Source organism: Typha angustifolia, chromosome 7, assembly GCF_048772165.1.
Source record: "Typha angustifolia cultivar Huaian chromosome 7, ASM4877216v1, whole genome shotgun sequence".
NCBI lineage: Eukaryota > Viridiplantae > Streptophyta > Magnoliopsida > Poales > Typhaceae > Typha > Typha angustifolia.
The window spans coordinates 16,751,808-16,779,706 of record NC_133245.1 but is presented as its reverse complement, the minus strand read 5'-3'; the positions used below and the strand labels follow the sequence as shown (position 1 = coordinate 16,779,706).

Here is a 27,899-nt window from a genome sequence, read left to right as displayed (position 1 = left end):
ATCCAACCACGAGGGATTTACTGTAAATTTACGTCAATTAATCATGATATTGCCAAGTAAAGGATATATAGGAAATTCTTGCACCCAAGGTTGCAGAGGATCCGCTCCCATTGCAGGGTTCATACGCAGATCTGTAACTAGTTCTCATTAATGGTGGATTTGAGCCCTTAAGTATACCTTGGGATGATAACTTAATCATTGCTTTAGATGAATATTCCGAGATATCGTATAGTTAACTTCGATTCATAAGAGATGGGTTTGAAATATACTAATCATCATCATTAACACGTGAGTCTAATTATTTAACACGAGACACATGAATTAAAAGGTCGGCAATAATATTGGCAAGGTTAAAAGGCTTGAATTCTAGATAAGATTTTATGATGCATTTATGAGAAGTTTGGTCAACTGATAAAAGTTTATTCTATCAACACCGACTAAACCACCTGCCCATATGAAATGGACTTTATGATTTGGGTCTACAATTTTCTTGATTATAATCACATGGACATGAATCGCCAATAAATTAATTAACCACAAGCCTCCTACATTTAATTTAGATAAATAATGGTCTTGTCTACAGACAAGTTATATGAAATGGAATCCACAAAACATCATCAATTCATTAAATGTAGTTGTTAGTGGTGGAGGAACATAATAGTAGACCCAGAAAAAGAAGAAGGAAAAAAAAAATCCTCTTTTAGCTTGTCAATGTGTTTGTCATTTTCCATGCATTATTTTATGAGGAGAACTGGGAGTAGTGAGAACTTTATGGTTCCCATGATCTTCCTCTTGTATATTTAATTTGATACATGGGTTGGTAGAGATGGTGAGCACGTAAGAGCAATCAAGACCATGGGGGGAGGTCACCAAATAATGATAAGAACCAGAGGTGGCAAATATGCAAGAAAATCTTCTACAGATATTTGAGAGGGGGGAATACATTTTATCTCCTTATGATTAAGCTAAAATTTGAAGTGCATTTCTGAATTATTTATTTATTTTTTTGTGTTATTTAACCACTTTGTCCTAACAATCAGGGCATGAATTATATTTTTTTTTCCAATTTAAATGTATTTAATAGGTTACAAGAAGTTTATACTATCTTGGTCGTAGAGGATCTTCTTCGGATCTATACGAGCATATTTGGCAGTATGGTTGATTAGGGATGCTGATATCAAAATTCGTCTGTGTTCAATCCAATAAAAATGGGCCAAAAATAATTGGGATCCGCTTTGAGCTCGACTCATAAATGCAGCCTAAGACCTATATGAAAACGGACTAATTAGGCTTTATCTAAGCTCGAGCTTGACTAGGCCCGGTCCATGAGCACCCCCAAGTGATAGACAAATCCTCAAAGTAATCTTAGGCTTCTACGTAATGTAAATATATTATTAGTTTTATCTTTTATCCTCATAACCACCATTATCAACACACAAACTGCAATGTTTAATGCCACCCTCCATAGAATGATAGAAACCATCACCATCATCAGTATGGTGTGAAGCTCCACTGGTTGTAAAATTAGGCGATGCCGTCTCCATAGAAACCATCACCACTATGGTGTGAGCTAGGTCAAAATTTTGGACGCGTAATTCCGGCCTATAAACCATGGGCAACGCAAGCTAGTAACTATAAACTCGCAAACGACGGCTAAATCCATGCCGTCTGCAGCCAATCATGGACTGCCGACTACTCTGTTTGCAAGAGTTTCCTACAGCCGGCCTTTCGAGGGGATCCCATCTCTCCGTCAGCCCCCAAATGGCCGAGCATTTCCTGGTTGGAATTTGGCATCTTAGAATGGCAGTACTCCTCGTGACGGCAAGACCAAGCCTGCAAGCGTCCAAATCCTTCTCCCGAGAAGGGATTAGCCACATAATTCACGCCGGCCTTCTCTTAGCTGTTAATTAGAAAAGCTACCTCTTGTCGTCGTTCTATGATCTCCAAACTATATAAACACCTCCCATGCACGCACGTATATATATATACATCGACCCATCACTAACCAAATTATCACTTCCCTATTTTTAAACATGGAACTCCTCGATCTCTCATCCTTCCTCTCAGTTATCTCCTTCCTTTTCCTTTTACTCTCCAACTCTTACTCAGTAAGAGCTGCTACCGAGAGCGCCGCCGTCCTCAGCGATAACACACTCGAGCCGAAGACCTACATAGTTCATGTGCAACCGCCGGCTTCCACCGCATTCGCCACGCCCGACGACCAAAAGACATGGTACAAGTCCTTCGTCCCGACGGAGACCCGGCTAGTCCACTCCTACACCAACGTCGTCAACGGCTTCGCGGCGAGGCTGACGGAGCACGAGCTCAGGGATCTCTCGGCGATGCCGGGATTTCTCCGCGCCTACCCTGACCGTCTTTACTCCCTTAAGACCACACACACGCCGAAGTTCTTAGGCTTGCAATTGCGAGGAGGGGCGTGGGGGGCATCCGACGGCGGGAGAGGAATTATAATCGGAGTGCTCGACACTGGGATTTTTCCCGATCATCCTTCTTTTAGTGGAGACTCGATGCCGGCGCCGCCCGCGAAATGGAAAGGCACGTGTGAGTTCAACGGCAGCGCGTGTAATAACAAGCTCATCGGAGCGAGGGCCTTTCTTAGTGGCTCTAATGCTATGAAAGGAAAAGAGAAAGCTTCCATGATGACGGCACCGGTAGACGAGGAAGGACATGGTACCCACACGGCGAGCACCGCAGCCGGCGCCATGGTGGCAGGCGCTCAAGTGCTCGGTGAAGCTAAGGGCTACGCCGTCGGCATGGCGCCGCTCGCCCACCTTGCCATTTACAAGGTTTGCGACGAGATCGGTTGCGCCAGCTCAGACATTTTGGCCGGTATGGACGCCGCAGTATCCGACGGGGCCGACGTCCTCTCTCTCTCCCTCGGCGGAGAGTCGATACCATTCTACGAAGATAGCATCGCTGTCGGCGCCTTTGGGGCTATAGCGAAGGGAGTCTTCGTCAGCTGCGCCGCAGGCAACTCCGGCCCGGTCGACAGCACGTTATCCAATGAGGCCCCTTGGATCCTCACCGTGGCGGCGAGCACCATGGATCGGAACATAAGGACGACGGTGAGACTCGGCAATGGCCATGAATACAACGGCGAGTCGCTATACCAGCCGGAGATGTCGGCCACCACCTTCTACCCTTTGATCTACGCCGGAGCTAGCGGTAAACCCGACGCACAACTCTGTGGAAACGGCTCGTTGGACGGCTTCGACGTCAAGGGCAAGATCGTCTTCTGCGAGCGCGGTGGTGGCATCGCTAGGATCGAGAAGGGTGCCGTCGTTGCAAGTGCTGGCGGCGTCGGCATGATATTGATGAACCAAGCGCCCGACGGATACAGTACGCTCGCCGATGCCCACGTCCTCCCGGCGTCGCACGTCAGTTTTGCAGACGGATCAATGATCAAATCCTACATCAATTCGTCATCATCTCCCATTGCAACTATTCTCTCCAAGGGGACTGTCCTCGGAGTTTATCCGGCTCCGGCCGTCACGTCGTTCTCTTCTCGAGGACCGAGTCTGGCAAGCCCGGGGATTCTTAAACCGGATATAACCGGGCCCGGGGTGAGTGTTCTGGCCGCCTGGCCTTTCGCAGTCGGGCCTCCATCAGCAGCCAATTCCAGTACAACCTTCAACATAATATCCGGCACGTCCATGTCGACGCCTCACCTTAGCGGGATCGCTGCGTTAATAAAAAGCGCACACCCTAACTGGTCGCCGGCCGCGATCAAGTCAGCCATCATGACGACAGCCGACGTACTAGACCGCAGCGGGAATCGGGTAGTTAACGAACTGCTTGCCCCTGCCGATTTCTTTGCCATGGGCGCCGGACACGTCAACCCGGATAAGGCCATGGACCCCGGCCTAATTTACGACCTCAGTTCATATAATTACATCCCTTACCTATGTGGGTTGGGTTACACCAGCGCACAAGTAACCGTAATCGTTCGCCGGTCGATCGACTGTTCGACGGCTAAGAGTATTCCCGAAACCCAGCTGAACTACCCATCGATCTCCGTCCCGCTGACGACGAAGATTGTCTTCGTGCGTCGGACGGTGAAGAACGTCGGGGATGCAGCGTCAGTGTACTACGCGGAGGTCGATATGCCGAAGGGAGTGCGCGTGAGGGTGACACCGGCGGTACTCCGGTTCGAGGAAGTAAACCAAGAGATGAGTTTTATGGTTGCCTTCTACCCGAGTGCTAAACTTAGTAGCGGACAAGTGTTGCAGGGGTTCCTGAAGTGGACGTCCGAGAAGCGTGTGGTGAGGAGTCCGATCTCAGTCACCTTCAAGGGTTAGAAATGGGTGATTGCTACGGTGTCGTCGGCTTGCCGCCTCTATATCTGATTTACTAGTTGCTTATTTTGGCTTACTTGTTTTCTTTTACCTTCTTTTTGTTTGTATAAACGTACCTTCTTAATGTTTAGAAGGTCGAAAACTCGATCAATGCGGCCAAGTTTAATAGTATATGGCAAACTGGCAATGACACTGAATTCAATTACGTCACCAGTATATAGTTAATAATAACCGGAACACTTTATGAAGAATTCCCAATCACAGTGCTCGTAGAAATGTTATTTGAAGTTAATGGAGATTGGGCTTCTGACGACGTACTTTTGTGACACCCACTTCAACTGGCCTTGTACCATGCCGGGGACACCACCGCTTCGTTTGAAGTAAAGAACGAAACTCTTCTTCTGATTCGCATACTTGAACGTCAAAAATTTCGGCTTCACGCTCACTGACACACCTTTTGGCACATCGATTACTGGCAAGTATGTGGCCGGAGCCTCTCCAACGTTCGTCGCCGTCCGGACTATCCTCACTGGGTTCTTCAAATTGTCGGCAAGGGATACTACGATCGCCGGGTAGTTGAGCTGGCTTTCGGAAATCTTCCTCAAGGCCGAACAGTTTGCAGTAGAAGAATCGCGATGGACGATGGCGCCAAGTTGGACGTCCGTGTAGTGCAATCCGCATAGGTAACCGATGTACTCGTTGGGGGTGATGTCGTAAACCAGCCCCGGATTGATGGCTTTCGGAGGATTGACGTGGCCAGCGCCCGTCGCGTAGTAGTCTGCGGGGAGATCTCTCTCGTCGCGGATCAGCTTCCCGTCGCGAGCTGTCAGATAGGAGGTCGTCATGATCGCGGACTTGATTGCCGCCGGCGACCAATTCGGGTGAACTTCCTTGATCAGCGCGGCGATACCTGCGAGATGCGGCGTCGACATGGACGTGCCGGAGATCACGTTGAAATTCTTCGTCCTGTGACTCCAGATAGGCTTCTCGACAGACTCAGGCCATGCGGCGAGGACGTTCACGCCGGGGCCAGTGATGTCCGGCTTAAGGATCCCGGGGCTTTGGACGCTCGGCCCTCGTGAGGAGAACGACGTGATCGCCGGAGACGATGGTACGTGCATGACCGTGCCTTTGAAGACGAACATCGCAGTCGGCTTCGGTGTTGAGTGGATGTAGTCCATGATCTTGGTGCCGTCGGCGTACGTGACATGGGAAGCCGGGAGGACGTGGGCATCCGCCAGTGTGCTGTACCCTTCTTCCGGCTCGTTCGTTAATATCATCCCGGCTCCGCCCGCGGCGCGCACCACGCCTCCTTTCTCTATTCTACCGTTGATGCCGCGCATGCAGACCACGATCTTTCCGCGGACGTCGAATGCTCCATCGAACGACCCATTGACGCAGTACGAGGCCATTGGATTGCGGCTGTCGCTGGCAAACACCAGAGGCAGCATCTCCGTCGTAAGGTTCTTGGGCTGGTACAAGGATTCGCCGTCGACTTCGAGTCCGTTGCCAAGCTTGACGGTCGACACGATGCGCCTGTCCATGGTGCTCGCCGCCACGGTTAGGACCCAAGGAGCCTCGTTGGAGAGGGTTCTAGATCCGGGCCCGTCGTTCCCGCCGGCGAAGCTGACGAAGACTCCTTTTGCTATAGCGTGGAACGCGCTGGCGGCGGAAAAGTCCTCGTAGAAAGGCACCGACGGTCCTCCTATTGAGAGAGAGAGCACATCAGCACCGTCGTGGATCGCGGCGTCCATCCCGGCGGTCATGTCAGTCATTAAGCACCCAACGTCCGGGGAGCACACTTTGTACACCGCCAAGTGTGCGCGTGGTGCCATCCCGGAAGCGACCCCCTTCGCGTTGCCGAAGACGGCCGCGTTCCGTACGAATGCCCCAGCGGCCGTGCTCGCCGTGTGGGTCCCGTGCCCTTCCACATCATAAGGTGGAATAGTGGCCGTCGAGTTAGTCACCATCGACCTTACGAACGTCCGAGCCCCGATCAGCTTGTTGTTGCACCTACAGTCACTCGACCACATACGAGGCTTATTCTCGTACCAAGTATCATCTACTCAAATAGGGAAACGTAATCAAATAACACCCTGATTTTGTGATTAACTCTCAAATCTTCGATCTATTATATTCATATCACACTTTGTAATCAATCTCTAACAAAATATTATCTAAAACCTACACTTTTCTCTTCATTTGTCTTTTAAAAATACCCTTGACATTTTTTTGTTAACGGTAATTTAGAAGTTTGGTCAAATTTGTACACACCTCTTGAAATCGCAACGTCCCCTCCACTTCCGCGGCGGTGGCGGCATGCCCTTGTCGTCGAAGGACGGATGGTCCGGCCTGATGCCGGTGTCCAGAACCGCAATGATCATCCCCTTCCCCATGTGTGACTCGTTCCATACACCATGTTGCCTCATGGGTAAACCTAAAAACTTTGGGGTGTGGGTGGTCATCAGTTTGAAGATGCGATCGGGGATGGCGGAGACGAACCACTCCTTCTTGGATATCTCCTCCACCTCCTTCTCCATCAGCCGTGCAGCGAAGCCGTTCGCCACCTCGCTATAGGTGTAGAAAATCCGGTCGGATGGGATGATGTCATCCTGTGAAGAATCGTCGGTAATGAGAGAGTTCGAGATGAGAGATGCGTATAAGTTAACTCGGTCATCGTGGCTGGTGACGTTCACGTCGGGAGGATGCCGAACGAGGATGATGTAATTCTTCAGTTGGCCGGCGTCGTCACCTAACGCATTGGAAAGGTTTGCGAAGAGGAGCGCGGAGGTATAGAGGAAGAAGGAAAGGCAAAGGGAGAGCCGCATTGAAGAGGACGAAGGCATCTCCCCCTTCCAACTTCCAATAGAATTTTACAAGGAAGAAGACGTACGTTTAATAAATTCTTGTGGGTATTGCTAAACTTAGCGAGGTCTGAGATCGAACCTTCCGTTCCGTCAGTGGCTTAAATTGCATTAGGCCGAACACCCTCCAGCCTGGACTTGCATGTAATAGAGATTGTATACCTGCACATAAAGAAATTCTTATTATTATTATTATTATTATTATTAGCCTCGCTCGACATTTTAGTGTCCCAATTCCTTTTTAATTTCATTTTAAAAAAAGTTGTGCCTGGCTATTTTCATGAATTCATAATTCCATTTCTACCTCCTTTATAACATCGCAATTATAAATTGGATATTGGATATCTATGTTGAAAGAAATGTAACTCATTATTTTGAGTGAAAATGCAAGTCGTTAGAAATTTATTAATAGTTGTTAGAAGTCGAAGAGTCTTAAATTTTAGTTATATGAGAATAATTTTAACGTGAGATCTGAATGAAAAAAAAAATAGAGCTGTAATTTATTTTCTCCACTTTCCTAAATTTATTAATTTTTTTATAAAATATAAAATAATATTTTCCATATTTTTATATATTATTATTTTTATCTAACACTTCTATTTTTCTAAATATTAATGAGCCTTAATTACTTATTTTAAAAAAATTATTATAAATTTCAACGCTTTCTTCCCTCCATTCCTTGTCAACCAAACATAACTATAATATTAAAAATAAAGTCGTATCAAAGCTTTCAATAATCTTAATTGCTGACATTTTAGTTAAGGGACTGTGTGGGCATACAATTTCTCATAAAAAAGGTGCCAAGGCTCCAATACTCCATCCGACATTGAGAACTCATTAGTTCCAAATTCTAAGTAACAAATTAAGAAGCATGGCAGGAAGAGCCTTAACCCGAATCACGACGCTCTCGATTCAAGATATTTAGCGATTCTAGTACAAAGCGATGGATATTGGGCTTCGGACGACACGCCGCTTTGACACCCACTTAAAGTGCCCTTCCACCGTCTTGCGGCCGCCACCATCGATTCTTTCGAAGGAAATCGTGAAGGTCTTCTTCTGATTCACATGATCGAATGTTAATTTCGTCGGCACTACGCGCACTGACACTCCTTCCGGTGGATTAATTTCTAGCCAGTACGAGGATCGCGCTTCGCCAACGTTTGTTACCACCCGGGTTACACTCACTGACGTGTTAGACTTCTCCGGGAGAAAAACGGAGATTGACGGGTAGTTGAGCTCGCTAGCAGTAATCTTCTTCACTTGCGAGCATTTTGCCGGAGGCCGGGGATGGATGATGGGCGATACTTGATCGTCGTTATAACCCAAGCCGCAGAGGTAAGGGATGTAGTCCTCAGGAGCCAGGTCATAAACCAGCCCGGGGTCCAACGCTTTCCGAGGATTGACATGGCCAGCGCCCATCGCGAAATAACTTGCAGGGCGGCGGGTTTCGTCGACGATCGGCTTCCCGTCGTGGTTTACGACATCGGCTGTCGTGATGATCGCGGACTTGACCGCCGCTGGTGACCAGTCCGGATGAGCTTTCCTGATCAACGCCGCGATACCGCATAAGTGCGGCGTCGACATAGATATGCCGGACATAATTTTGAAGATTGTCGTGGAGTAGTCCCAAGACTCAATGAGCATTTTATGTGACGCAGCGAGGATGTTTTCACCAGGGCCGGTGATGTCTGGCTTAAGAATCCCGGGGCTCTGTATGCTCGGCCCTCTCGAGGAGAAGGGGCTGACCGCCGGCGACCACGGCGCGTGCGGCAGCGTGCCTTTGAAGATCAACGTTGCTGTCGGGTTTGCGGTTGAACGGATGTAGGCCACGATCTTGGTGCCATCAGCATACGCGACGTTCGACGTCGGGATCTCGGTGGGATCCGCCCTAGTGCTGTACCCATATATTTCGTAGTTTATAAAGATCACGGCAGCTGCACCCGAATCGATGAGGATCTCTCCATCTCCACCACCGACCTCGCAGAGCACGATCTTCCCAGTTACATTAAAATCGTTCAAGGATCCGGTTCCACATTTCGGCATTCCGTGATCGGCGGCGTACACCAAAGGCATCATCTGCGGCACGTAATTACCTGGCTGGAATATGGTCTGGCCGTCGAATTCGAGTCCATTGCCGAGTTTGACCGTCGATACGAAGCGCCTGTCGGTGGTGCTCGCCGCCACGGTTAGAACCCATGGCGCCTCGTTTTTGAGAGTATTACGTTTGGGCCCGTCGTTCCCGGCGGAGCAGCATACGAAGACTCCTCCATTGATAGCATAGAACGTGGAGATCGCCACGATATCCTTGTAAAATGGAGTTGAGTGCATTCCCATAGATATGGAGAGCACGTCGACGCCGTCTTGAACGGCGGTCTCGACCGCGGCCATTATATCCGTGTCCATGCACCCGCTTTCGCCGCAGGCTCTGTACATCGCTAGGTGCGCGCGGGGTGCCATCCCGGAGGCAACCCCGTTAGCCAGGCCGTAATAGCTCGCTTCCCGTACGAACGCGCCGGCCGCGGTGCTGGCAACGTGCGTCCCGTGCCCATCCACATCCTCCGGATTCTGTCGAGCCTCGGATGACCCATTGTTGAACGCCTGCCCTCCGATCAGCTTGTTGTTGCACCTTTATTAATTACGAGTGAGCACATAGATTCGTGCCTGCTTTAATTAGTACGCATTACTTTAACAAATTTCATATCAACTACATGCACACATCTATACTTAAGGAGTTTTGATTTGCACCTTTGGAAGTCGCAACGGCCTCTCCATCTGGAGGGTGGTCTCAGCATCCCAGTGTCATTGAACGACGGGTGGTCGGATTTAATACCAGAATCTATGATCCCAACGATCACCCCTTCCCCCATGTTCGACGACTCGTTCCACACGCCGCCGACGCCGCTTAGACCCAAGAACCTGGGGCTATAGGTTGTCATCAACTCGTACGTGCTGCTTGGGATGGCGTACGCGAACCACGCGTTCTTCGCCATCTCCTCCACCTCCTTCTCGGTCAGCCGAGCCGCGAAGCCGTTCACCACATCGCGGTAGGAATAGATGAGCCGGTCGGACGATGAGAGCCCGTGATCAGTTCCCGTAAGGGACTCCGACAATAACGAGGCGTGCCATTTGTCCCGGTTGTCGTTGTTAGAGATGTTCGCATTAGCTAAATGGCGAAGAATGACGACGTAGTTCTTTAAATCGTCACCAAATACATTGGAAAGACTCGACAAGAGGAGGAAGAGGGATAGGGTGAGCCTTCGAGTATCCATCGGAGAGATAAGATGAACGTAGGTAGCTCACAAGATGATATTTTGAGGAGGGTAGTGTATTTAATACACGTATACTCTGTATTGCTAAACTTGGGTTGGGTCTAAGATGGAAAGGTTGCTACTCATGGGTGGTGCAAAATATTGAGCCAACCGTCAACAGTTAGTATTTCTCAGCAGTTGCATGTTTTGATCAAAACTTATATATAAAGAAGACGAGCAATATGAGTTCATCGCCACACGAATTTGTTGTTACATTCTCCAGGATCGTATAAAATTCCTTTTGAGAGATAATAAAGACTTCTATGACATTCCAATTGAATCATAAACTGTCAGATGAGGGCAAGTCAAAGTCTTTATTCTTAATGAGAAATCGTATATCTCCATGTGTAAATATGTAACGGGTTGTTAGAAATTGCCCAAGATTTGTTAGGAATCAAAGAGTAGTAAGTTTTAAAGTAATAAATTGTAGGAAGCTAAGCTCATAAATTATATAAAATTAATGAGTAAACATGAGATCTAGCTATATAGAGTAAACCAATTATTGATTGGCATACAATTATACTAGACTACAAGACTACATTCGACAATGAGAATTATAATCTCTATGTCATAAGTAACTTCCAAATGTTTAACAATTAAGAGACATCATTGGAACATCCAGTCTAATTATAAAACATAAATTTATGAGATCCAATTATGATCCTCAAGTGTCCACTAACTTTCATACTGATGAGAAAAAAAAGAGTGAATTTAAAATAGCTATCTATACCTGTATCAGCTCTTGTATATGTACTTCAGATGCCGCAATATACGCGATAAAATATATACTAATACTAAATACTACGTATAGTTGATGTAGGATTTGCGTACAAATGCAGCATAAAAGAAACAAAATTCACAGTACTTGGTAATAACATATATACACTTATGACCTCATCCCCAATTACATATCAAACACATGCGTGTGTTCGATTCAGTTCCTATTTTCCTTCAGGTTTTATGCTCGACGAATTGCCGATGGAGGCGAACCTCGACGAGAAATTGCGATGAAATCTCCCCTCCTCGTCCTCCTCCAGTAAACCCTCGTCAAAATTTTGCGCATAGCTCAAGGGATCGTAATTGAAATTACCCTTCTTGACCAACAGCTTACTTCTCCGACGACGCTCACTCTGATACCGCGTCAGCTTTCGCCACAGCGACGACAAACGGATTCGCCTCCAGCATGAGAAGATGCAATGCCTTTCCTGCACTCCTTCGTCCTCCTCCATCTCCTCCTTTCACCCTTCCCTTTTGGTAGAGAGAGAGAGAGAGAGAGAGAGAGAGAGAGAGAGACTTGGAATATAAGTGGAAGGAGTTGGGCGTGGAGTGTTGGGCTAAGCATGCGCTATGATGTTAGATGATAAGATGATGGTCGAAAGAACTGGCCATAAAGACAGCAAGGTGAGGTGGGGGCCAGGCCGAGAACATGGGAGGCATGTGGAGATGGCACAGGTGCCGTCGGATTTGCGATGTACGACTCTGATCTGGATTGGTGATGGGAGGGGGGAGGAGGTCCACAGGCCGCGTCGTGGTTTGTTGCGTAGCTAAAAGGGAATCTTTTTTTGTTTTTGTAATCATGTGAGCCAGACAGAGGTGGGCTCATGGAATGGTTGGATCACGTAGAAGATTTTAGTCAATAAGTGGGCCCATGGAACTATAAGATATGATATATATAGATATATATAGGCCTACTAGATCCAAAATCTTAGCCGGTCTACAATAATGGGCTTTGATCGGCCCAGCCTGGCCTTGCTTGATAGTTGATAGCTCTACCGCTATCTCTATCTCCGAGTCGTTCAAGAGCTTGAGCTCTATAGGGTTTGCTCTGGTCTAAAATGATGCCGACCAATTCGCAGAGGGAAGCCCCAACCCTACGCAAAAGGAAGTCGGTGGAAGCGGAGGACGAAGGAGAGGAGGAGGAGGAAGAGGTGGTGGGAATCCGCGAGCTCGAAAGGGAGGTGAGCGAAATGGGCCGTAGGATTCTCGAGTACCGGAGGACCATCCCAGATCGCCTCCTAGAGGGCCTCTCCTCGAGCTTCGTTTCGCAGAGGCCGCATCTTCCACCTCAGGTTGTGGGTGTCTCTTCTCCCTTGGATCGCTCCGCCCAAGCCGGAGTGAGCGGTGACCCGGTCGCCGGTATGTTCCCTTTGGTCCAAATCCTTGTTTTTCTTGTTAGGGTTTCGTTTCAAGGAGGTGGTGCATCAGCTTATCTTTTGTTTGGTGAAGGCTTTGATAAGTGCATTGCGGGTAGAGATGCATTAGAAAAATCGTAGCTTTATAATTCTGTTTGAGATTTTTGGCTGAATGTGTTCGATTTTTTAGGGTCAAGACCTTTATGAAATTGATCTCAGGTACAATACATCATCACAATCCTTACTATGCGGATTTTGGAGTATAAGAATGACCTTATGATGGAATTATATATGGTTTGTTACCAATGACCTTCGCTGGATGAATTGTGTGGTTATTAGTGGGTTAGGAACTAATATACCAGTAATGTAGCTCAGAACATTGTATTAGTATCTAGGTTATTACATTATATGTGAAAATTGATGCTTTTGCAACTTTGCTACTTTCTGTGCCCTTATATTCCCACAGTAACTTTATCATTACAGTTCAATGACGAAATTGGGAACAAGGTTTTCCTATCCTCCATCAAAAGTCAGATATTCATGTTAGCTGAGATCTTCATCTAAAGTCAGATTGTGCCCCTTTGCCTCATTGCTTCATTTTTTGCATGTCATTGTATCTTAAGTTGTTCTACTTCTCCCTATCTTTGCTGGAAGACAAGTTAACTTATACATGCTTTCCTTTTGAATGCAATTCTACTATGAGCATATGAAAAATCATTTAGGGGTAATTTTATCTTCTGTTTTTTGCTTGTAATTACCCTGTATAAGTTTGTGGAGATAATTTTACAAATAATGTATGCCTGTTGACTTGTGAGCGTATGAAAATCATTTAGGGGTAATTTTATCTTCTTCTTTTTTGCTTGTAATTACCCTGCATAAGTATGTGGAGATAATTTTACAATAATGTCTACTTGTCGACTTATAATAGACTTTGAACTGGTGTACAGCAGCCAGAGCTACTTGATAGAACAACTTAGTCTGAGAGCTGATATTTTGTAATGTTGATCAAAATACATAGCACTGACTCCTGGTCAATTAAATATCACTATATCAGCTTGTGATTACATCGATTATCTGCTATCGTGGTATTTTAGAGACACCTTATTTTTGGTAATTATAAATATATTGGATGTTCTCAATGACTTCATGTCACAGCAGTGTGCTTAGCAAATTTCCTGAGTCCACTTTGGAAATGGTTTGTCTCGGTTATTTAGTTTCTCAGTGCCAACAATTAATGCTTTGCATTTAATCTGCAGAAGCCTGGGAACGATCTGGACAGAATGATGGGGCATCATTTGCAGAACCTGATCAAAGAATGCTTGAAAAGTTAGATACTTTCCGAGCCAAAACTGCTAGCAACATTGCTGCAATGCCCATTATATTGAAGCGAATGAATGAATGTATTGCAAAGATAGACAAACTTGAACAGTGTAACATAAAGATACATCCTGCTTTCACAAGAAAACTATAACATTGTGAAACTGTTGTGTTATGTTTGAAAGCCCCCTGATGTATATTGAGAAATTCAAAATGTGTATTAAATGTACCATTTGTGCCATCTGGACTGGGTAGTTGATGCATCAGTCCTGATGAAAGCAATTGTTAAGTTCTCAGTGAACTGTCTTCAGGTTTTCCTTCTCGAATTCGACTTTGCATAGCCTTTGTTGTCATTATTGTTCTGCCATGTTTCTCATTATCTTCGCATTGCCTACTGTAAGACATCGTCTACTTTGTCAAATTCTCAGTGAGATTCTTGCAGCTCGATTCTTTCCATAATTGTGATAATGATATTCAAATTTTATGATACTGTTTGTTTGTTTTGCCACTTGAGAAATAATGGCTGCTTACAGCTATCTACCTGCTGAGAAGTAATGCTCGTAAGGAACTATGGCTTTAAATGCTTGTCTTATTCACCGGATAGATTTACTCGAGTCTCAGAAAATTATGGATGAGAAAGGGGATCTGAATTATATTAGCAACCTTTACTTGGTAAATTACAGCTAAATTTTTCTCTTTATATTAAAAATAGTACGTAGTGCCTCCTGACTAGATTGTTGAAAGAAAAGAGTCAGTTTTTCAAACAGCAGCGGAAACATTTTGTGTAGAAATGAAAGACTGGAATTTCTTCAACAGAATATATCCTGAAATTTTGTGCTTCTGAAATCTTGAAATAGATAAGAAACTGCATCACGAAGTCCAGTTATTCCTTTTTCTTTTCTTTTTTGACAGAAGCTAAAGAGAGTTCTTTCTGCTTTTAACCTGTGTTATATGTTACAAACTTATCTTCCTGGCCAAAGCAAACATAAACAGACACAAGTTAAACATGTCAAAATAGATGAAGGATTGCTGCTGGATATGATTCCTGCGCCTTGCGTTTGTTCTTTATCTGTGCTCAGGTCTGAATTCCAACTTGAGAAAGGAATAAGTACACTGATAAATCGAACTGAAAGCAATAAGAACTGTCTGTCTCGCTCGATCAGATAAGAAAAACTTAAATAATACTTCAAAAAGTTTCGTAGGAGACAAGGAGAATAGTAAAACACAATTATAAAAAGAAGAGAAAAACAAGGATATGCACTAAGATGCCTTAAATTCTATTATAAAAATCAAGGGAATCACAAAATCAACCCAAATACGGGAAAGCATTTCAAACCATCATTTATTATCTGCAGCCTTGCCCATTTCTTCATGGCAAGATGTTGTATATCTTTTGCCATCAAAGTGAATCGACTCCAAAGAATCCTTGGTTACTGTAATAGTGCATGACCCCTGTCTAGGAATGCAATTTATGTGTACTCAGTTGCACAGTATCATCTTACTCTTGTTCATTCTCAATGAATTTAGCTGGAAATTTTGGAACATCTAAAGAAAGAACAGCTTTCAGAAACTCATAAGATGCAAAGAAGATGGCTCCTTGCAATACATACATAGCCAACCTCGGAACCAAGCCCCTGAAAACAGTGAGTAGGCTCACATCATAAGTTATCCACCAATTACTTGACTTTCTGAGTAAATACAGTTACAAAAATCATCATTGAAGTAATTCAGCAATTAAATAGTTTGAAAGGTCAGAAGTGATTTTGCAGGAATAACTCAGTAAGACAATCAGAACCACTCAGCTAAATGATACCTATAAAGACCCTGCAACCCCTCTTGCTTGGTAATTTCTTGAAGCGCATGAAAGACTCCATAATACTTGCCAAGAGTGCCTGGAGCCTGCACAACGTCATGAATTAAAAGCAGAAAACAGCATCTCATGCAACTGGCAACTAGCAACGTCCACTACCAAATAATTGGGATTAAAGGCTTGGTTATTGTCTGTCATGGTAACAGAAGTAATTGCAGGGCAAAATCCAGAGCCAACACTATGAAAATCTGAACCCACAAGCATCAATCGTTGACCATTATAAGATCTGAATCATGAACTTGATGCTATTTCAAACTACAGAACAGGCTGAATATAGGTAAAAATTGTTGTTATCTCGAGCTGATAAACAGTATTCGTAAAAGAATCACAATTCAACTTTGCTGTAAGCATAGACAAGATCTAAAAGGAACATGACTCCTAAAGCCAGATCCACATCAATTAAGCATCTTAATTTCCAATGCATCAAAGCATTTAGTGCTCTCATAGTAGGCTCATGAAACAGATCAACTAAAGAATTTTAAGTATAAATAAATCCAAAGTTAAAATTAAAGATGATGGTTTTGTACTTATTCTTGAGGACAAAATAGGATGTGAATGTCAAAGAAGTATGCCATAAGATCGGTGAAAAGGTAAACTTGACTTCAGGTGAAAAAAAAATGCTGCATATAAAACTTACCTGTGTCTGTAACCTTGTCTTTACGACATCAAAGGGCGTTGTAAAAAGAGCAGCTGTAGATCCAGCAAGGCCTCCACATACTAACTGGAAAGATGTAACAAGTGAGTCCTTCTGCTAAAACACTTCAGTGATCATCCAAATCTAAAGTTCTAAACAATCAACATAGATACTGATAAATGACAGATTTAAGGAGAACAACATCATGTAAACTAAATGCAATTGAGAACATTGGCAAATCTGCTCCTTAACATAAAAGGTACAGAAGAGGAGAAGCTTATAGCTCCAAAATATGCTAGTCATCAAGAAAACTTGATCAGAATATACAGAAGTCAATGCTGACCCCTGCCAGAGTAATCTAATCCTGCAGACTTGAACCTAATAGCAACACGATTCATTACTGCATTAAGCTGGCACAGATAATTCACTAAGTGCTACTCATCATAGACAATTTCCCATCAATGTGCAATTGGCAGAGAAATACACCAAATGGAGAGGGATCTATAATGAAGCAGACTTTTGTGTTTGGCTACAACTAAATAATTTATTTCTCCTAGAAAGGATAGCAAATCCCTACAAAAAGCAATTTGAGGAACAAAAAGAACCTAAGATGAACTGCCTTATATGTCAAGATTTAAGCTCGTGCAATCCAATAGTGATATCCAAATCATTCTAGACATAGGTCAAGAGAAGGATGATTATGTGTAAGTGAGAAGCTAGGTTCATTTCTAAAATACAAACATAAACAACTTCTAAGACTAAATCAATACAACCAGAATGAATAGAATAAATTAATGTACATTATTCTGAATAAATAACTACCAGTGAAAGTAAATTTTCTGTCATTTCTAGAATTCTGTGGGCTTAACATGCAGTTTCTTCACGAAATAGAAATGGCAAGCTGTCTTGAATCAAAATTGGTCTATCACAAAATAATTAGGAAATACCACATGAGATCTTTGGAAAATGTAATAAGATTTAGAACAGGTAATAGAGAAAATAACTGCAAATTGTGTTGAACAGGAGATTTTATCTTCAGGATGATAAAGGATTTTGTAGCTAGAACATAAGAACCTGAAAACAAAGGATAGAGTATTAACTGTTTGCCATGAACTGAGACTACCATTAGGTGCTGCTGATGTCAACATCATCTGCTTCAGCCTTTCATAGGTGTAGAACTGCAAGTAAGTTTAGTATGTAAGATTTCTAAAATCCTTAAGGTTTTGTTAACGAACAATAAATCAAATAAAGGTCAGAAAGAATAAAGTCTTTACAAGTCAGATGAGCCAACACTGATGCACCTTACAGTTGCCAAGTAAAACAAAAGCAAGAATAAAACATTCCAAGTACCTTAATGATAGAATGTGGAATATTTCTACAAAGAACTGCAAACCATCCGTCATACAATGAAGTGATACCACCCTTTTCCACACATCCAATCAAGGCATTCCTGACACCACGTGATTCTTATTAGTGTTCAACAGATAGGAACTTTTATGGATGAAGCATATGAAGTGTATGAACCTGCAATAGTTCTAAGCTACTGATTAGAAACTGCATCTAGCAACCTTGCTGATAGAAACAGAACATAAAACAGTAAGTTTAGTGTTGGCATAGATTAAATTAATGCTAGAGAATTATTCCATAAGCTTTTTTCGTTCTTGTTATTTTATAGCAAGGTTCCAAAAATCGGTATCGGGATCGGCCGTCCGAAAAAACGATACGTATCGGCTGTATCGGCCGTATCGGCCGCCTGTATCGGATCGGACTATTTTAATTAAATAAAATTCTAAATATTATTAAAAATATTAGAGAAATTTTTAAAAATTTAGAAAAAATTATAAGAAAATAAGAAATAATAATTACTCACATATAAAGCCTAAAAAGTAAAAATATCTTTTTCTCCCTCTCTTCTTTTCTATCCCTCTAATTGTTAGACTAAAGTATTCATTTTCTCCCACATTCTTTTTTTTTATCTTTTTCTCTCTCTCTTTCTTAACTTTTTTTTTAATCTTTCCCTCTCCCTCACTCTCTCTTCCTTTTTTCCTCTCTCTCATACCCTTTTTTTTAATCTTTCCTTCTCCCTCACTCTCTCTTCCTTTTTTCCTCTCTCTCATACCCTTTTTTTTAATCTTTCCTTCTCCCTCACTCTCTCTTCCATTTTCTCTCTCTCTCTCACTCTCTCTTGCTTTTTCCCTCTCTCTCACTCTCTCTTCCTTTTTTCCTCTCTCTCATACCCTTTTTTTTAATCTTTCCTTCTCCCTCACTCTCTCTTTCATTTTCTCTCTCTCTCTCACTCTCTCTTGCTTTTTCCCTCTCTCTCTCTCTCTCTCTCCTTTTCTCTCCCTCACTCTCCCTTCCTCTCTCTCCCTCTCTCTCTCTAGCTGCTGCTGACAGCAGTAGTTGTCAGCAGACAACTGCCTGCTGCAGCCGCCTGCAGCAGGCAGCAGGCCAAAACCAAGTGGTTTTAGCTGATCCCGATCCGTTTCGGCCGATCCCACTCGGGATCGGCCGAAACTCGAATCCTTATTTTATAGTACACCTTGTAGAATCTCAGGCTTAAGAAGATCTTGGATTTTGTTGCAATGTGAAGGTGTTCCTTCTTTCTCACTTTACCCTCGTAACTTTGGTGGCATTTTAACACCCTTTTATTATAGGAGTTGAAGTAATAATGGTGATCCCCAAATATTCCCATATTACCAAGTATAAGATGAGAGTAACAGACACAATGCATACCAGCAATTCTGATATTGTGAACCCACTTGCATCTGTTGCTTTATGCGTTCACTAGGAGTAAAGACAAATGAGGTTGCTATACTTGAACAACCACCTGCGATGCAGTGGGCTAAAGAATGGTACTCCTGTAAAGGAAGAAACAGTCAAACCAAGAGAGAGTAAATCATGTCTTCCTAAAATTTGCCCAAAAAATTGAGGAGCTTAGAGAAATGTGAGGAGATAAACTACCTTTGGCAGAACAGGTATGAGAGCTCCCTTGACTGATTCATAGGTAAAGGTATAAATTGCAGATATTGGTGCTGAAGAAGTAATGTTGCTAGCAATTCCACGGTAAAGCCCCAATACACCTGTAAACATATATTTTATACAGTTAACAGTCTTAAGACTCCCAGATAATTTCAAAGACAGAAAGGGAATAAGATAACATGAAATTACAATGGCTCCAAGCTGTAAGCTCCTAATTTCACAATCTACAAAGTTTTGGCTAGAACTTTACCCTTTTCAGTTATGATACGACTGAGAACTTCGTAGAAAGATTTCTGACTTGTGCCGTTAGCCTGGATTACAGTCTTAACTGTATCAACAGGATGTAGACAAAGGCTAACCAAAGTTCCAGCCAAAGCTCCTGCCATAGCATTCCTATTTGTGGCAAATGCATTATGGAGTCTCTGTTGTATGGATGCCCAACTATGTGGAGAGTACCACTCTAAAACTTGCTGTTGATGCAAGAAATCATCATTCTTATGAACATAATGTTCCTTCTTGGCAGAATTTTCTACTGCCAGGTTACTAACCATAGAATGAGAATCTGTTTGATTTTTCTGCTGAGAATTAGTGCAATCCGTAGATGTTAAGAGTTCAATGTTGTAATCCAAGTCTAGACCAGTAGTCAGATTCCTCAAAACTATGATGGCCTCTTTAGTACTTGTGATTGATTGAAGTGAATAAGTCGGATCAAGAGAATTATCATGCTGAAAATTTTCTCGATTCACATTGTTATCCTTTGAAGTGTCTTGGCAAATGCTTGTGGCATTACTCCCATTCTTCATACTGGTAGAAAAGTCAGTTGAATAGTTGTTTTTTTGGCTGATGGTGATATCATCCTTTCCACGCTCCTCCACCATCACCAGATCTTTCATCTGATATTCCGTTTTCATATTTGTGCTTCCAGAAGGGCTTTCTAGTTCATTAGAAGCCTCTCTTTTTTCAACCTTACCAGTTTGAAATGAGTTTAGATGTGGAACTGTACCATCAGTCGGCACATGTTTCCAGATGAAAGAATTACTGATATCCCTATTGCATGAGGCAAAGAGTAATACTTTCTTTATTTCTTTAAGCTCTTCAAAAGCCGACTTTGCTGACAATGGAGAACAGTTTTTATATTTGATATCATTTCCCATAGTTTCACAACTGCTGGATGCTAATTGCTGTTCTTTTTGGTCACTAGAGTAGTATGTGGTGCTTACTTTCTGACAAATCTCATGGTATCTGAAGCTTTCCTTGGTGTGAAGAACTGCTGGCTGACCAATAAAATCCCAGATCCCAGCAACTGCTGATACAAACTGCTGTGTACTCATTTTTCTGTGAGGAAACTTACTTTCTGACTGTGCACTGTTTTTTCCATGAGAAATGGACTTGGGAAGAAATGAATCTGGTTCAAGGGATTGTTTATCTAGTGGAATCCACCAATAGTTTATGGAAGATTTGTAACTTTTTGATGTTCGACGTTGGGATGCCATTTTTTTTTCAAAAGCCTTCAATTAGAAGAACCCTTGAGTCTCGAGAGCTATTGGGTTGACAATCTACACTAACAGGAATCTATAAATACTGTCGAGTATTGACCACTCAAAACTGCAAGAAGAAAAAAAAATATATCAAGCAAATAAATAGCATAAGAAGATAGTAGGAACATGTGAAGACAAATAAAGGAAAATTCTTTTGTGCTCCTGCCATTTCCTAATAGGTTATCTAGGCTGACAATTTCTAACTGAGAACATCAACCTAATGGAATGACAAATGATTTCAAATGGTAAAACAAGAAATTTCAAATAGCTAGTCAGTTTGACAAAAGAGGAACATAAGCAAGATTAGGAGTCAGGAAAGGTCAGCGAATACTTTCTGTAATACTGAAATTCTATTAGAACATTGACATAGTATGCATAAATAGCTAGACAGGGAGAGTCCAATTTAAATGGCATAAACAGAAATCAGTTGCATACAGATAAACGATTGATAATTGATATCTCATAGGATGCTGAAATCTCTTTTCCACAGAATACAAGCAAGTTGCCTTTGACATCAAGGATTCAAGGTTGTCTAAAAAGTGGAAATTGCAAGGAAGAGTAAAATAGAGCAGACTGTCTTGAAACTGAAACATAGTACTTACTAGTTTCACTCACATAAATATCATGAAAGTTAGGAACTGGCATCATTCATTCCTGTCCTGTATTTTTACTTATTAGGAACACATTTATAACACTTTTATACTCTATGATGCCTTTGGGATATATCCAGAATCTTATTTACTCCCCTATAGTATTTTTTACCCCTCTTATGCAATTTATCAATGCTTTTCTAGATAGCAATCTGTTCTTCAACTGGCATTAAATCTAACCATCAAACTACCGATCGAGAATAGAGTTCAATTCTAATTGAGAGAGAAACATATATTTGGGTACATGTTAAACTACCCAATTTACGATCCCTACCTGTTTCATATACTCATACTGCTTTCACCACTAATGAATAAAGAATGACTGAATGAGTACATTACAACAACATCAATCGTCAGGTAGGATGCGAAAGTAAGAAAGAGGAACATAAGAATACACAAAACCAGTAAAATCAAACCAGAAGTTACATACTCTTCTCAGAACCATTTCATCAAACATTATGCATGCACCATAATTCACAGAGCAGCCACATACCTATAGCATAGTGAGCGACGTCAAACAGATTGAAGAGCAAGCAGCCGTCAACAAGAAAAGCTCTCACTTTTCGGTGGTAGGCTCTCAGAGGCCGTCCATTTCCTCTTTTAAAAGGACGGCAGAAGATAATATTCTCGAGCAAGCATCGTTTTCTATTCTTATTGCTTCAATTATTCCATAACCGTCCTTGATTACTGACCAGTGTATTTCCTGCAGCATTTTCTTCGTGGGAAGAAGAGAAGCAGAGAGATTTTATCTTCTTTCCTCTCCTCTGTGCACGTTTTTAGCTCTTCCCATCCATCTAGTTTAAATAATAACAGATAATGGAGCCGTGCAACAATCCAGTGAGAGAGATTAATGATAACAATAATAATAATAACAACAACATCATTATCAAAAACAACAACAACAATAACAATAATAATAATAATAGATCCGAGTATTGGATTAGGGGATGATTGCCCATGTGCTCACCAAATAAGAGCAATCTTTGTGACAAGTACCTGTCTTTGAAATCGTTAAGCCCGCGAAAAGATACCCAGATTTCAAAGCCACAAGTACAATTCGTGGAAGGGCAAATGACAAATTAATTTTATTTGCTCGATGGCGATGCTTCGACCAGCGATCTGAGATCTTGTGTTCTGATCACCACGGTGAAGTTTAAGTCAAACAAGCCCAGGGTATTCCATGTCATCTTAGACACTAGAATTATACTTCTTTATAAACCCTCTCTCTTAGGATTGCTGGACTAAATGCAACACTGAAGAAGCTTAAAACGTGAATGTCACTTTTTGTAGACCTCTATTTACTCACTTGAATTCTTACTTCTTCTTCTTCTTCTTTTCATCTTAATCTTTCGCATAATTTGTCAACTGCCCTTCGATAGGGAATTCACAAGCTTAATTTGTCATAGATATATATACATATAGCAGGCAATGGCATCTCCAGTTTGCATCAAGGTTCGGATCAACCATAGTGCCATCACTGTAGATGGATTTGAGAAAAACTCAACTGTTGAATAAGATCCTCTGGAGTCTGGATCAGCTGACCAGCACTTCACAGTGAGAGTGATGCCGCCTGCCTGCCATCTCATCGAAAGCAAATTCAAGAATTAACACTCGCTTTCAGAATATTAATAGCATGAAACCCTATGGATGCCATGAACAGTCAACCAAACAACTCACACGTAGACACGTAGTAGCATCAGATTAACCGGGGTTAATTGTATCTTTTACCCCTCTAAATATCAAGAAAAAGAAAAGAAACATATACAATCCTTCAACTATTTAAATGTTTCGTGATGTCATATTTATCAATATTTTAATAGAAATAATTTTAAAATTTTAACTAATTCAATAGATAGACACTCCCTCTTCCTTTCATAATCTTTGAAATGATAAAGAGAAAGTAAGAGCAGTTTCATCTATTCAATCGGTTAGTCAAATTTTTTAATATATTTTAACGAAGATTTAATTGAAGATGACTTAGTGGTACAACTAAATTATTTTATTCAAGAGGATGCATGCGTCCATCTTTTACCGAGCTCCGAAATTATAAAATTACTTATATAAAATAAATAAATAAATATTATATAGCATGTAAATTATAAAATATTATTGATATCAAGCAAGGTTTTTCATCAACCAACGATAAAGAAATAAAAGTTAAATAATTGCAACGTTTTATCCTAGTATCTTTTTCTATCAAATACATAGATGTTATCATTATTCTTCTTCTTCTTCGGGTACGTAATAATGTCATTCTAAAAAGTTAGTCTAGTAGGCAATTATTTCAGCTTCGGTTGCTTTCAATATCTCTTTTCATGAAATAAACAAATTCGAAGATGACACCTCCTTTTATTTACCTTTTGAACAAAAAGGGAAGAAGGGGAAGAATTGCGACGAAGTAAAAGCACACTCCAATTACCAGCTCTGCCGCCTCCTGGCCCACCTGGCTTTGTGGGGGCCGAGCCAATGTGGCGTTCTCAGACATCCGACGTTCACGTTCTTGCTTCCCACTAGCCATCCCATCTTCCCGGATAGACTGGTAGGTGGCAGCTCACCACATGGTCCTAAGTATTAACTTTCTTTATTTTATTTCGAGCAAATTTTATTTTTAATAGATTATTGAGCTGTCGATGACTTGGTTTGGTAGCACATCTATTTGAAAATTAGATCGAATGATTAGCATAAGATAGATTGCCCAGCTTAATTGACAATTTATAAGTTTTTATATAACACCCTGTTTTATAATATAATTATGATTTACACCCTACCCTACGTACATATTCACTGAATTATAAGGTTCGATTTGTAAATAATTTTATTAAAAGATAGGGTGTTCTTTATAAATTTCCCTAATTTTTTTTTTAAAATTTAAAGTTACCTTTGCATAATAAGATTGTGTCAAAAAATTTAAATAAAATTAAAATATTTGCTCGTTTAGGAAAAGTGACAGGGTTTAACATGAAACATATTTTTAATTCAAATTATCATGAAATTAAATGAAGGGAAAGATTTGAATGCATATGCATGCTGAGTTGCAGGCAGTTCTTTATTACTATCAGATCATTTTTTAAGATATGGTAGTGCCCAAAGAGACAAGGGAAACGTGACAATTTTTTAATATATTTACAGAGAGGAACGACACAGTTATTATATTATACACTTTAAAACCTCCATCCCACCAAACTCTTTGTCTTTTTCCTACTACGCTTTGTTTAGAATCTTTCAAATAAGAAGATTTTAATAGGTTTAATTTTTTTTAAAATATATCTTTCTATATGACTTTATTACCTTAAAAATACCCCCCAAATAATACTATAGAAATTATTTATTTGATAGAAGAGAAGAGAAGAGAAGAGAAGAGAGAGAACTAGCCCACTATATCTAATACGTTTTGAAATTCTAATCATTGACCGGATTCAACGACCTATATAAATATCTCATAAAAATTAATCAGTAACTTAATTTCATAGTATTGTATTATAAATTAAATATTTGTTAGAACTTTGGTAAATATGAATATGGAATTACAGCACATGCGCCAAAAGTACAAATTATATAGCACTCGAACTTTTTGGATAGTTAACCGGCTTCGCAATTCCCAATAAGACGTACGATATTGGGATTCGGTTTTGATGATTTCGATCAAGGAACGATTTACGAAGGTGTTTTGAATTTAATGTTATTTTTTACCAAATTAGATTTATTTTATCTACTCTATTTAATAATGAATTTAAGGGATAGTTTATTTCGATATTTGAAACACAGCTAGTTTGATATGAAACTGTTTGGATTGTGCTAAATAATAATCCAAATAACTTTTATTATAAAAGGAAGATTCTGATAAATAACAGCCGATATTTAAACTATATTAGAGATAAAGTTCTCTCAATTTATTTCAAATATTTTCATATTATTTTTAATTTTTTTCTCTCTTAAGATGACATTTAATATTAAGAAGAGTAATAGTTTTAGCTTCGATGACATTTCATAATTCAGTGTTTGGGTGAAACTCGCTTATATTATATTAGAAATTAGTGTTTTGGTATATTTATATGTTTGATTTAGTTGTTTTGTTAAGTTAATCAGGTTAAATAAATAAATATATATAATAATAAAAAAATATGGCTTGGTTTTTTTTAGGATATATGGGCTTTATTAAAAATAAATAAAAAATTGATATTTATAAAAAAAATATTATATCTTTTACTTTTATTATCATTCACACTTTCAGACCTCTTTCATTTAACTTTAAACACCTCAAAACTATTTTGCTATCAGTTTTCTTAACTATATTTCACATATTTGAACTTTTATTTATTTTTTAAATAATAAAATATTATCTATTATGTAACTATTGTTACCATAAAATCAACTCATAATATTGTCATAAGGTAGAGTATGAATAATAATAATAATAATAAAGATAAAATAAATTATGATTTTAAAGAAAAAGAAAACAGAGAGAACAAAATATAGCGTGGTATTTACAATTTTGTCTCAAGTAATTTCTAAACTACTATTGGAATCGTGGAAGAATGCAAGTGGTGATGACTGATGAGCATATTAAGGTACTGGAATAGTGGAATTAAACTTTTATAAAACTGGCATGCTTCTTCGGATGGGACTGGACGAATGGGCGAATGGTTGGAATCTCACTACCACCTGTAGATAGATTTTGTTGGTGGAAGTTTACTTGTAACATACGTCTTACACGTTGGTTTGACAAAATGGATTAGGAATATTTTTATTTTGTATGATTTGATTTTAATTCCTTGGCGTCTTGCAATTAAAGTCAAATCCTATTGTGATATAAACGTGATAACTATTAACGACACCACACGAATACGACTTTGGAAGTACGATTGCATACGGTCAACATTGTTCAGCCATTTTGTTTCAAACTTTAGTCATCGACGAACTTAATATTTTGCGAGGTCAAGCATACTTGTGTACCTTCCTCTTAAAAGTAATTAGTTTCGTCGCAAGAGTGAAATCTCTTTCACTCCACAATAATACAATTCTTTAGAGAGAGATAATATTATGTCCAGCTATTCCTAGTTCGAACATCGCATATATCCAATAATATTAGTCATATCACGTTTAACTATGAATCACTCGAAGATTATAAATTTAAACAAGTAGAACTGAAGTCGTCTTCTTCGGCGAAGTTGAGGAATGAGGAGACGTCACGGCTGCCCTCCCACTTTCTATGTCCGAAAGGGAATGGAATTCGACGGCCGAGGATCTCTGCCGTCGAAGTTCGACACTACGAGGTCGAGAAGTCAAATTTCGTAATGGAAATCAAAAGTCAATCAAATTTAATTAATTTCAGCCGTTGGATTACTGTTGCCCGGTCCGTAGATTCCCAAGTCCAGCAGAAGAGTGAGAATATAATAAAATAAAATAAAATCATTTTGATTGTTATTTTTAAAGGGTGTTTATAGATGTAAATCATTAATCATTAATCATCACTTCCCATGAGAAGAGGATTATATATGGGGAGAAAAAGGAGGAGAGAGGGGAAAAGAATATCGCCTCAATCATATGACTGTGAGGGGATGCTGTGAGCGATGGTCCATGGATGGATCTCACGAGAGGCTAATTGGTAACTGTTACTAGCGTTTGGAATCTCTCTCTTTACCCCTGTGCTGTGGCTCGCAAAGTCTAAAAGGGAAGGACATTCTCTGGTGTGGTTTTGCTCTACCTCCTGTCTCATTCCACTGTCTGCTTGCCTTTCCCTCCAAGGCTCAGAAAGACAGCAAGGACAACAGAGTGGGGGATAGGCGTCTCTCCGCCTGTATCAGGGTCTTTGTCCAGAAAGAAAGAAAGAAAGAAGAAGAAGGAGGAGGAGGAGGAGGAGAAGGAGAATATAGGCATTAATTAGCCTGCAGCTGATGCTTTCCTATTGAGCTGAATCATGGCTTTGACAAGTGAGAGAGAGAGAGAGAGATTAGTGAGAGGAAAACCTTCTGAGTGTGGATTATGAACAACAGTGCATATTTGTCTTGGGAACTGCTGAGCTGCTGACTCTTCTCATCCTCCCTGGGCTCTCCTTGTGTACTAAAAGTTTCTGGCTTAGGATCTTTTGTTTCTAACTCTGTTGTAGGAACTGAGGGACTTTGGGTAGTGAGCCATAGTGCTGAGTGTTTCTACTTTTAGTGGTACAAGCAATTTTGGCACATTTGTTTGGGTCTTCCAGAACTAATGGTATCCTCCTGCTCCTGCCAATGGTAATGCTTCCAAGCTCCAGATAAATTTGAAGTAAATTTATTTGCAAAGCTGAATGCT

At 41.1% G+C, this 27,899-nt stretch overlaps 5 protein-coding genes across 6 annotated transcripts; 2 read left to right on the top strand and 3 right to left on the bottom strand.

The window, feature by feature from the left end:
* The first annotated feature begins 1,819 nt into the window (after positions 1-1,819).
* On the top strand, positions 1,820-4,528 carry LOC140763369 (subtilisin-like protease 4). The gene has a single exon (XM_073101533.1). It carries the CDS (start codon positions 2,034-2,036, stop codon positions 4,317-4,319), a length of 2,286 nt encoding a protein of 761 aa, XP_072957634.1. The 5' UTR covers positions 1,820-2,033; the 3' UTR covers positions 4,320-4,528.
* A 66-nt stretch (positions 4,529-4,594) lies between these two features.
* LOC140762613 (subtilisin-like protease) lies at positions 4,595-7,162 on the bottom strand. Its single transcript, XM_073100485.1, has 2 exons — positions 6,591-7,162; positions 4,595-6,338 (listed from the first exon to the last, which is right to left on the bottom strand). Exons 1-2 carry the CDS (start codon positions 7,160-7,162, stop codon positions 4,595-4,597), a joined length of 2,316 nt encoding a protein of 771 aa, XP_072956586.1.
* Positions 7,163-8,110: 948 nt separating this feature from the next.
* LOC140762612 (subtilisin-like protease 4) lies at positions 8,111-10,449 on the bottom strand. The gene is made up of 2 exons (XM_073100484.1): positions 9,926-10,449; positions 8,111-9,806 (listed from the first exon to the last, which is right to left on the bottom strand). The coding sequence occupies exons 1-2, from the start codon at positions 10,447-10,449 to the stop codon at positions 8,111-8,113; spliced, it is 2,220 nt and encodes a 739-aa protein (XP_072956585.1).
* A 1,811-nt stretch (positions 10,450-12,260) lies between these two features.
* On the top strand, positions 12,261-14,233 carry LOC140763018 (uncharacterized). The gene is made up of 2 exons (XM_073101042.1): positions 12,261-12,624; positions 13,877-14,233. Exons 1-2 carry the CDS (start codon positions 12,324-12,326, stop codon positions 14,089-14,091), a joined length of 516 nt encoding a protein of 171 aa, XP_072957143.1. The 5' UTR covers positions 12,261-12,323; the 3' UTR covers positions 14,092-14,233.
* A 502-nt stretch (positions 14,234-14,735) lies between these two features.
* Positions 14,736-23,185, bottom strand: LOC140764063 (mitochondrial aspartate-glutamate transporter AGC1). Of its 2 annotated transcripts, none has more exons than XM_073102520.1 (10): positions 22,579-23,185; positions 22,105-22,405; positions 19,674-21,028; positions 19,406-19,524; positions 19,178-19,302; positions 17,792-17,891; positions 17,542-17,619; positions 16,445-16,528; positions 15,751-15,836; positions 14,736-15,571 (listed from the first exon to the last, which is right to left on the bottom strand). In XM_073102520.1, exons 3-10 carry the CDS (start codon positions 20,914-20,916, stop codon positions 15,436-15,438), a joined length of 1,971 nt encoding a protein of 656 aa, XP_072958621.1. In that variant the 5' UTR covers positions 20,917-21,028; positions 22,105-22,405; positions 22,579-23,185; the 3' UTR covers positions 14,736-15,435. The 2 variants fall into 2 exon arrangements, with proteins under 2 accessions (XP_072958621.1, XP_072958620.1); XM_073102519.1 differs by having other exon boundaries at positions 22,608-23,185.
* Positions 23,186-27,899: the final 4,714 nt, after the last annotated feature.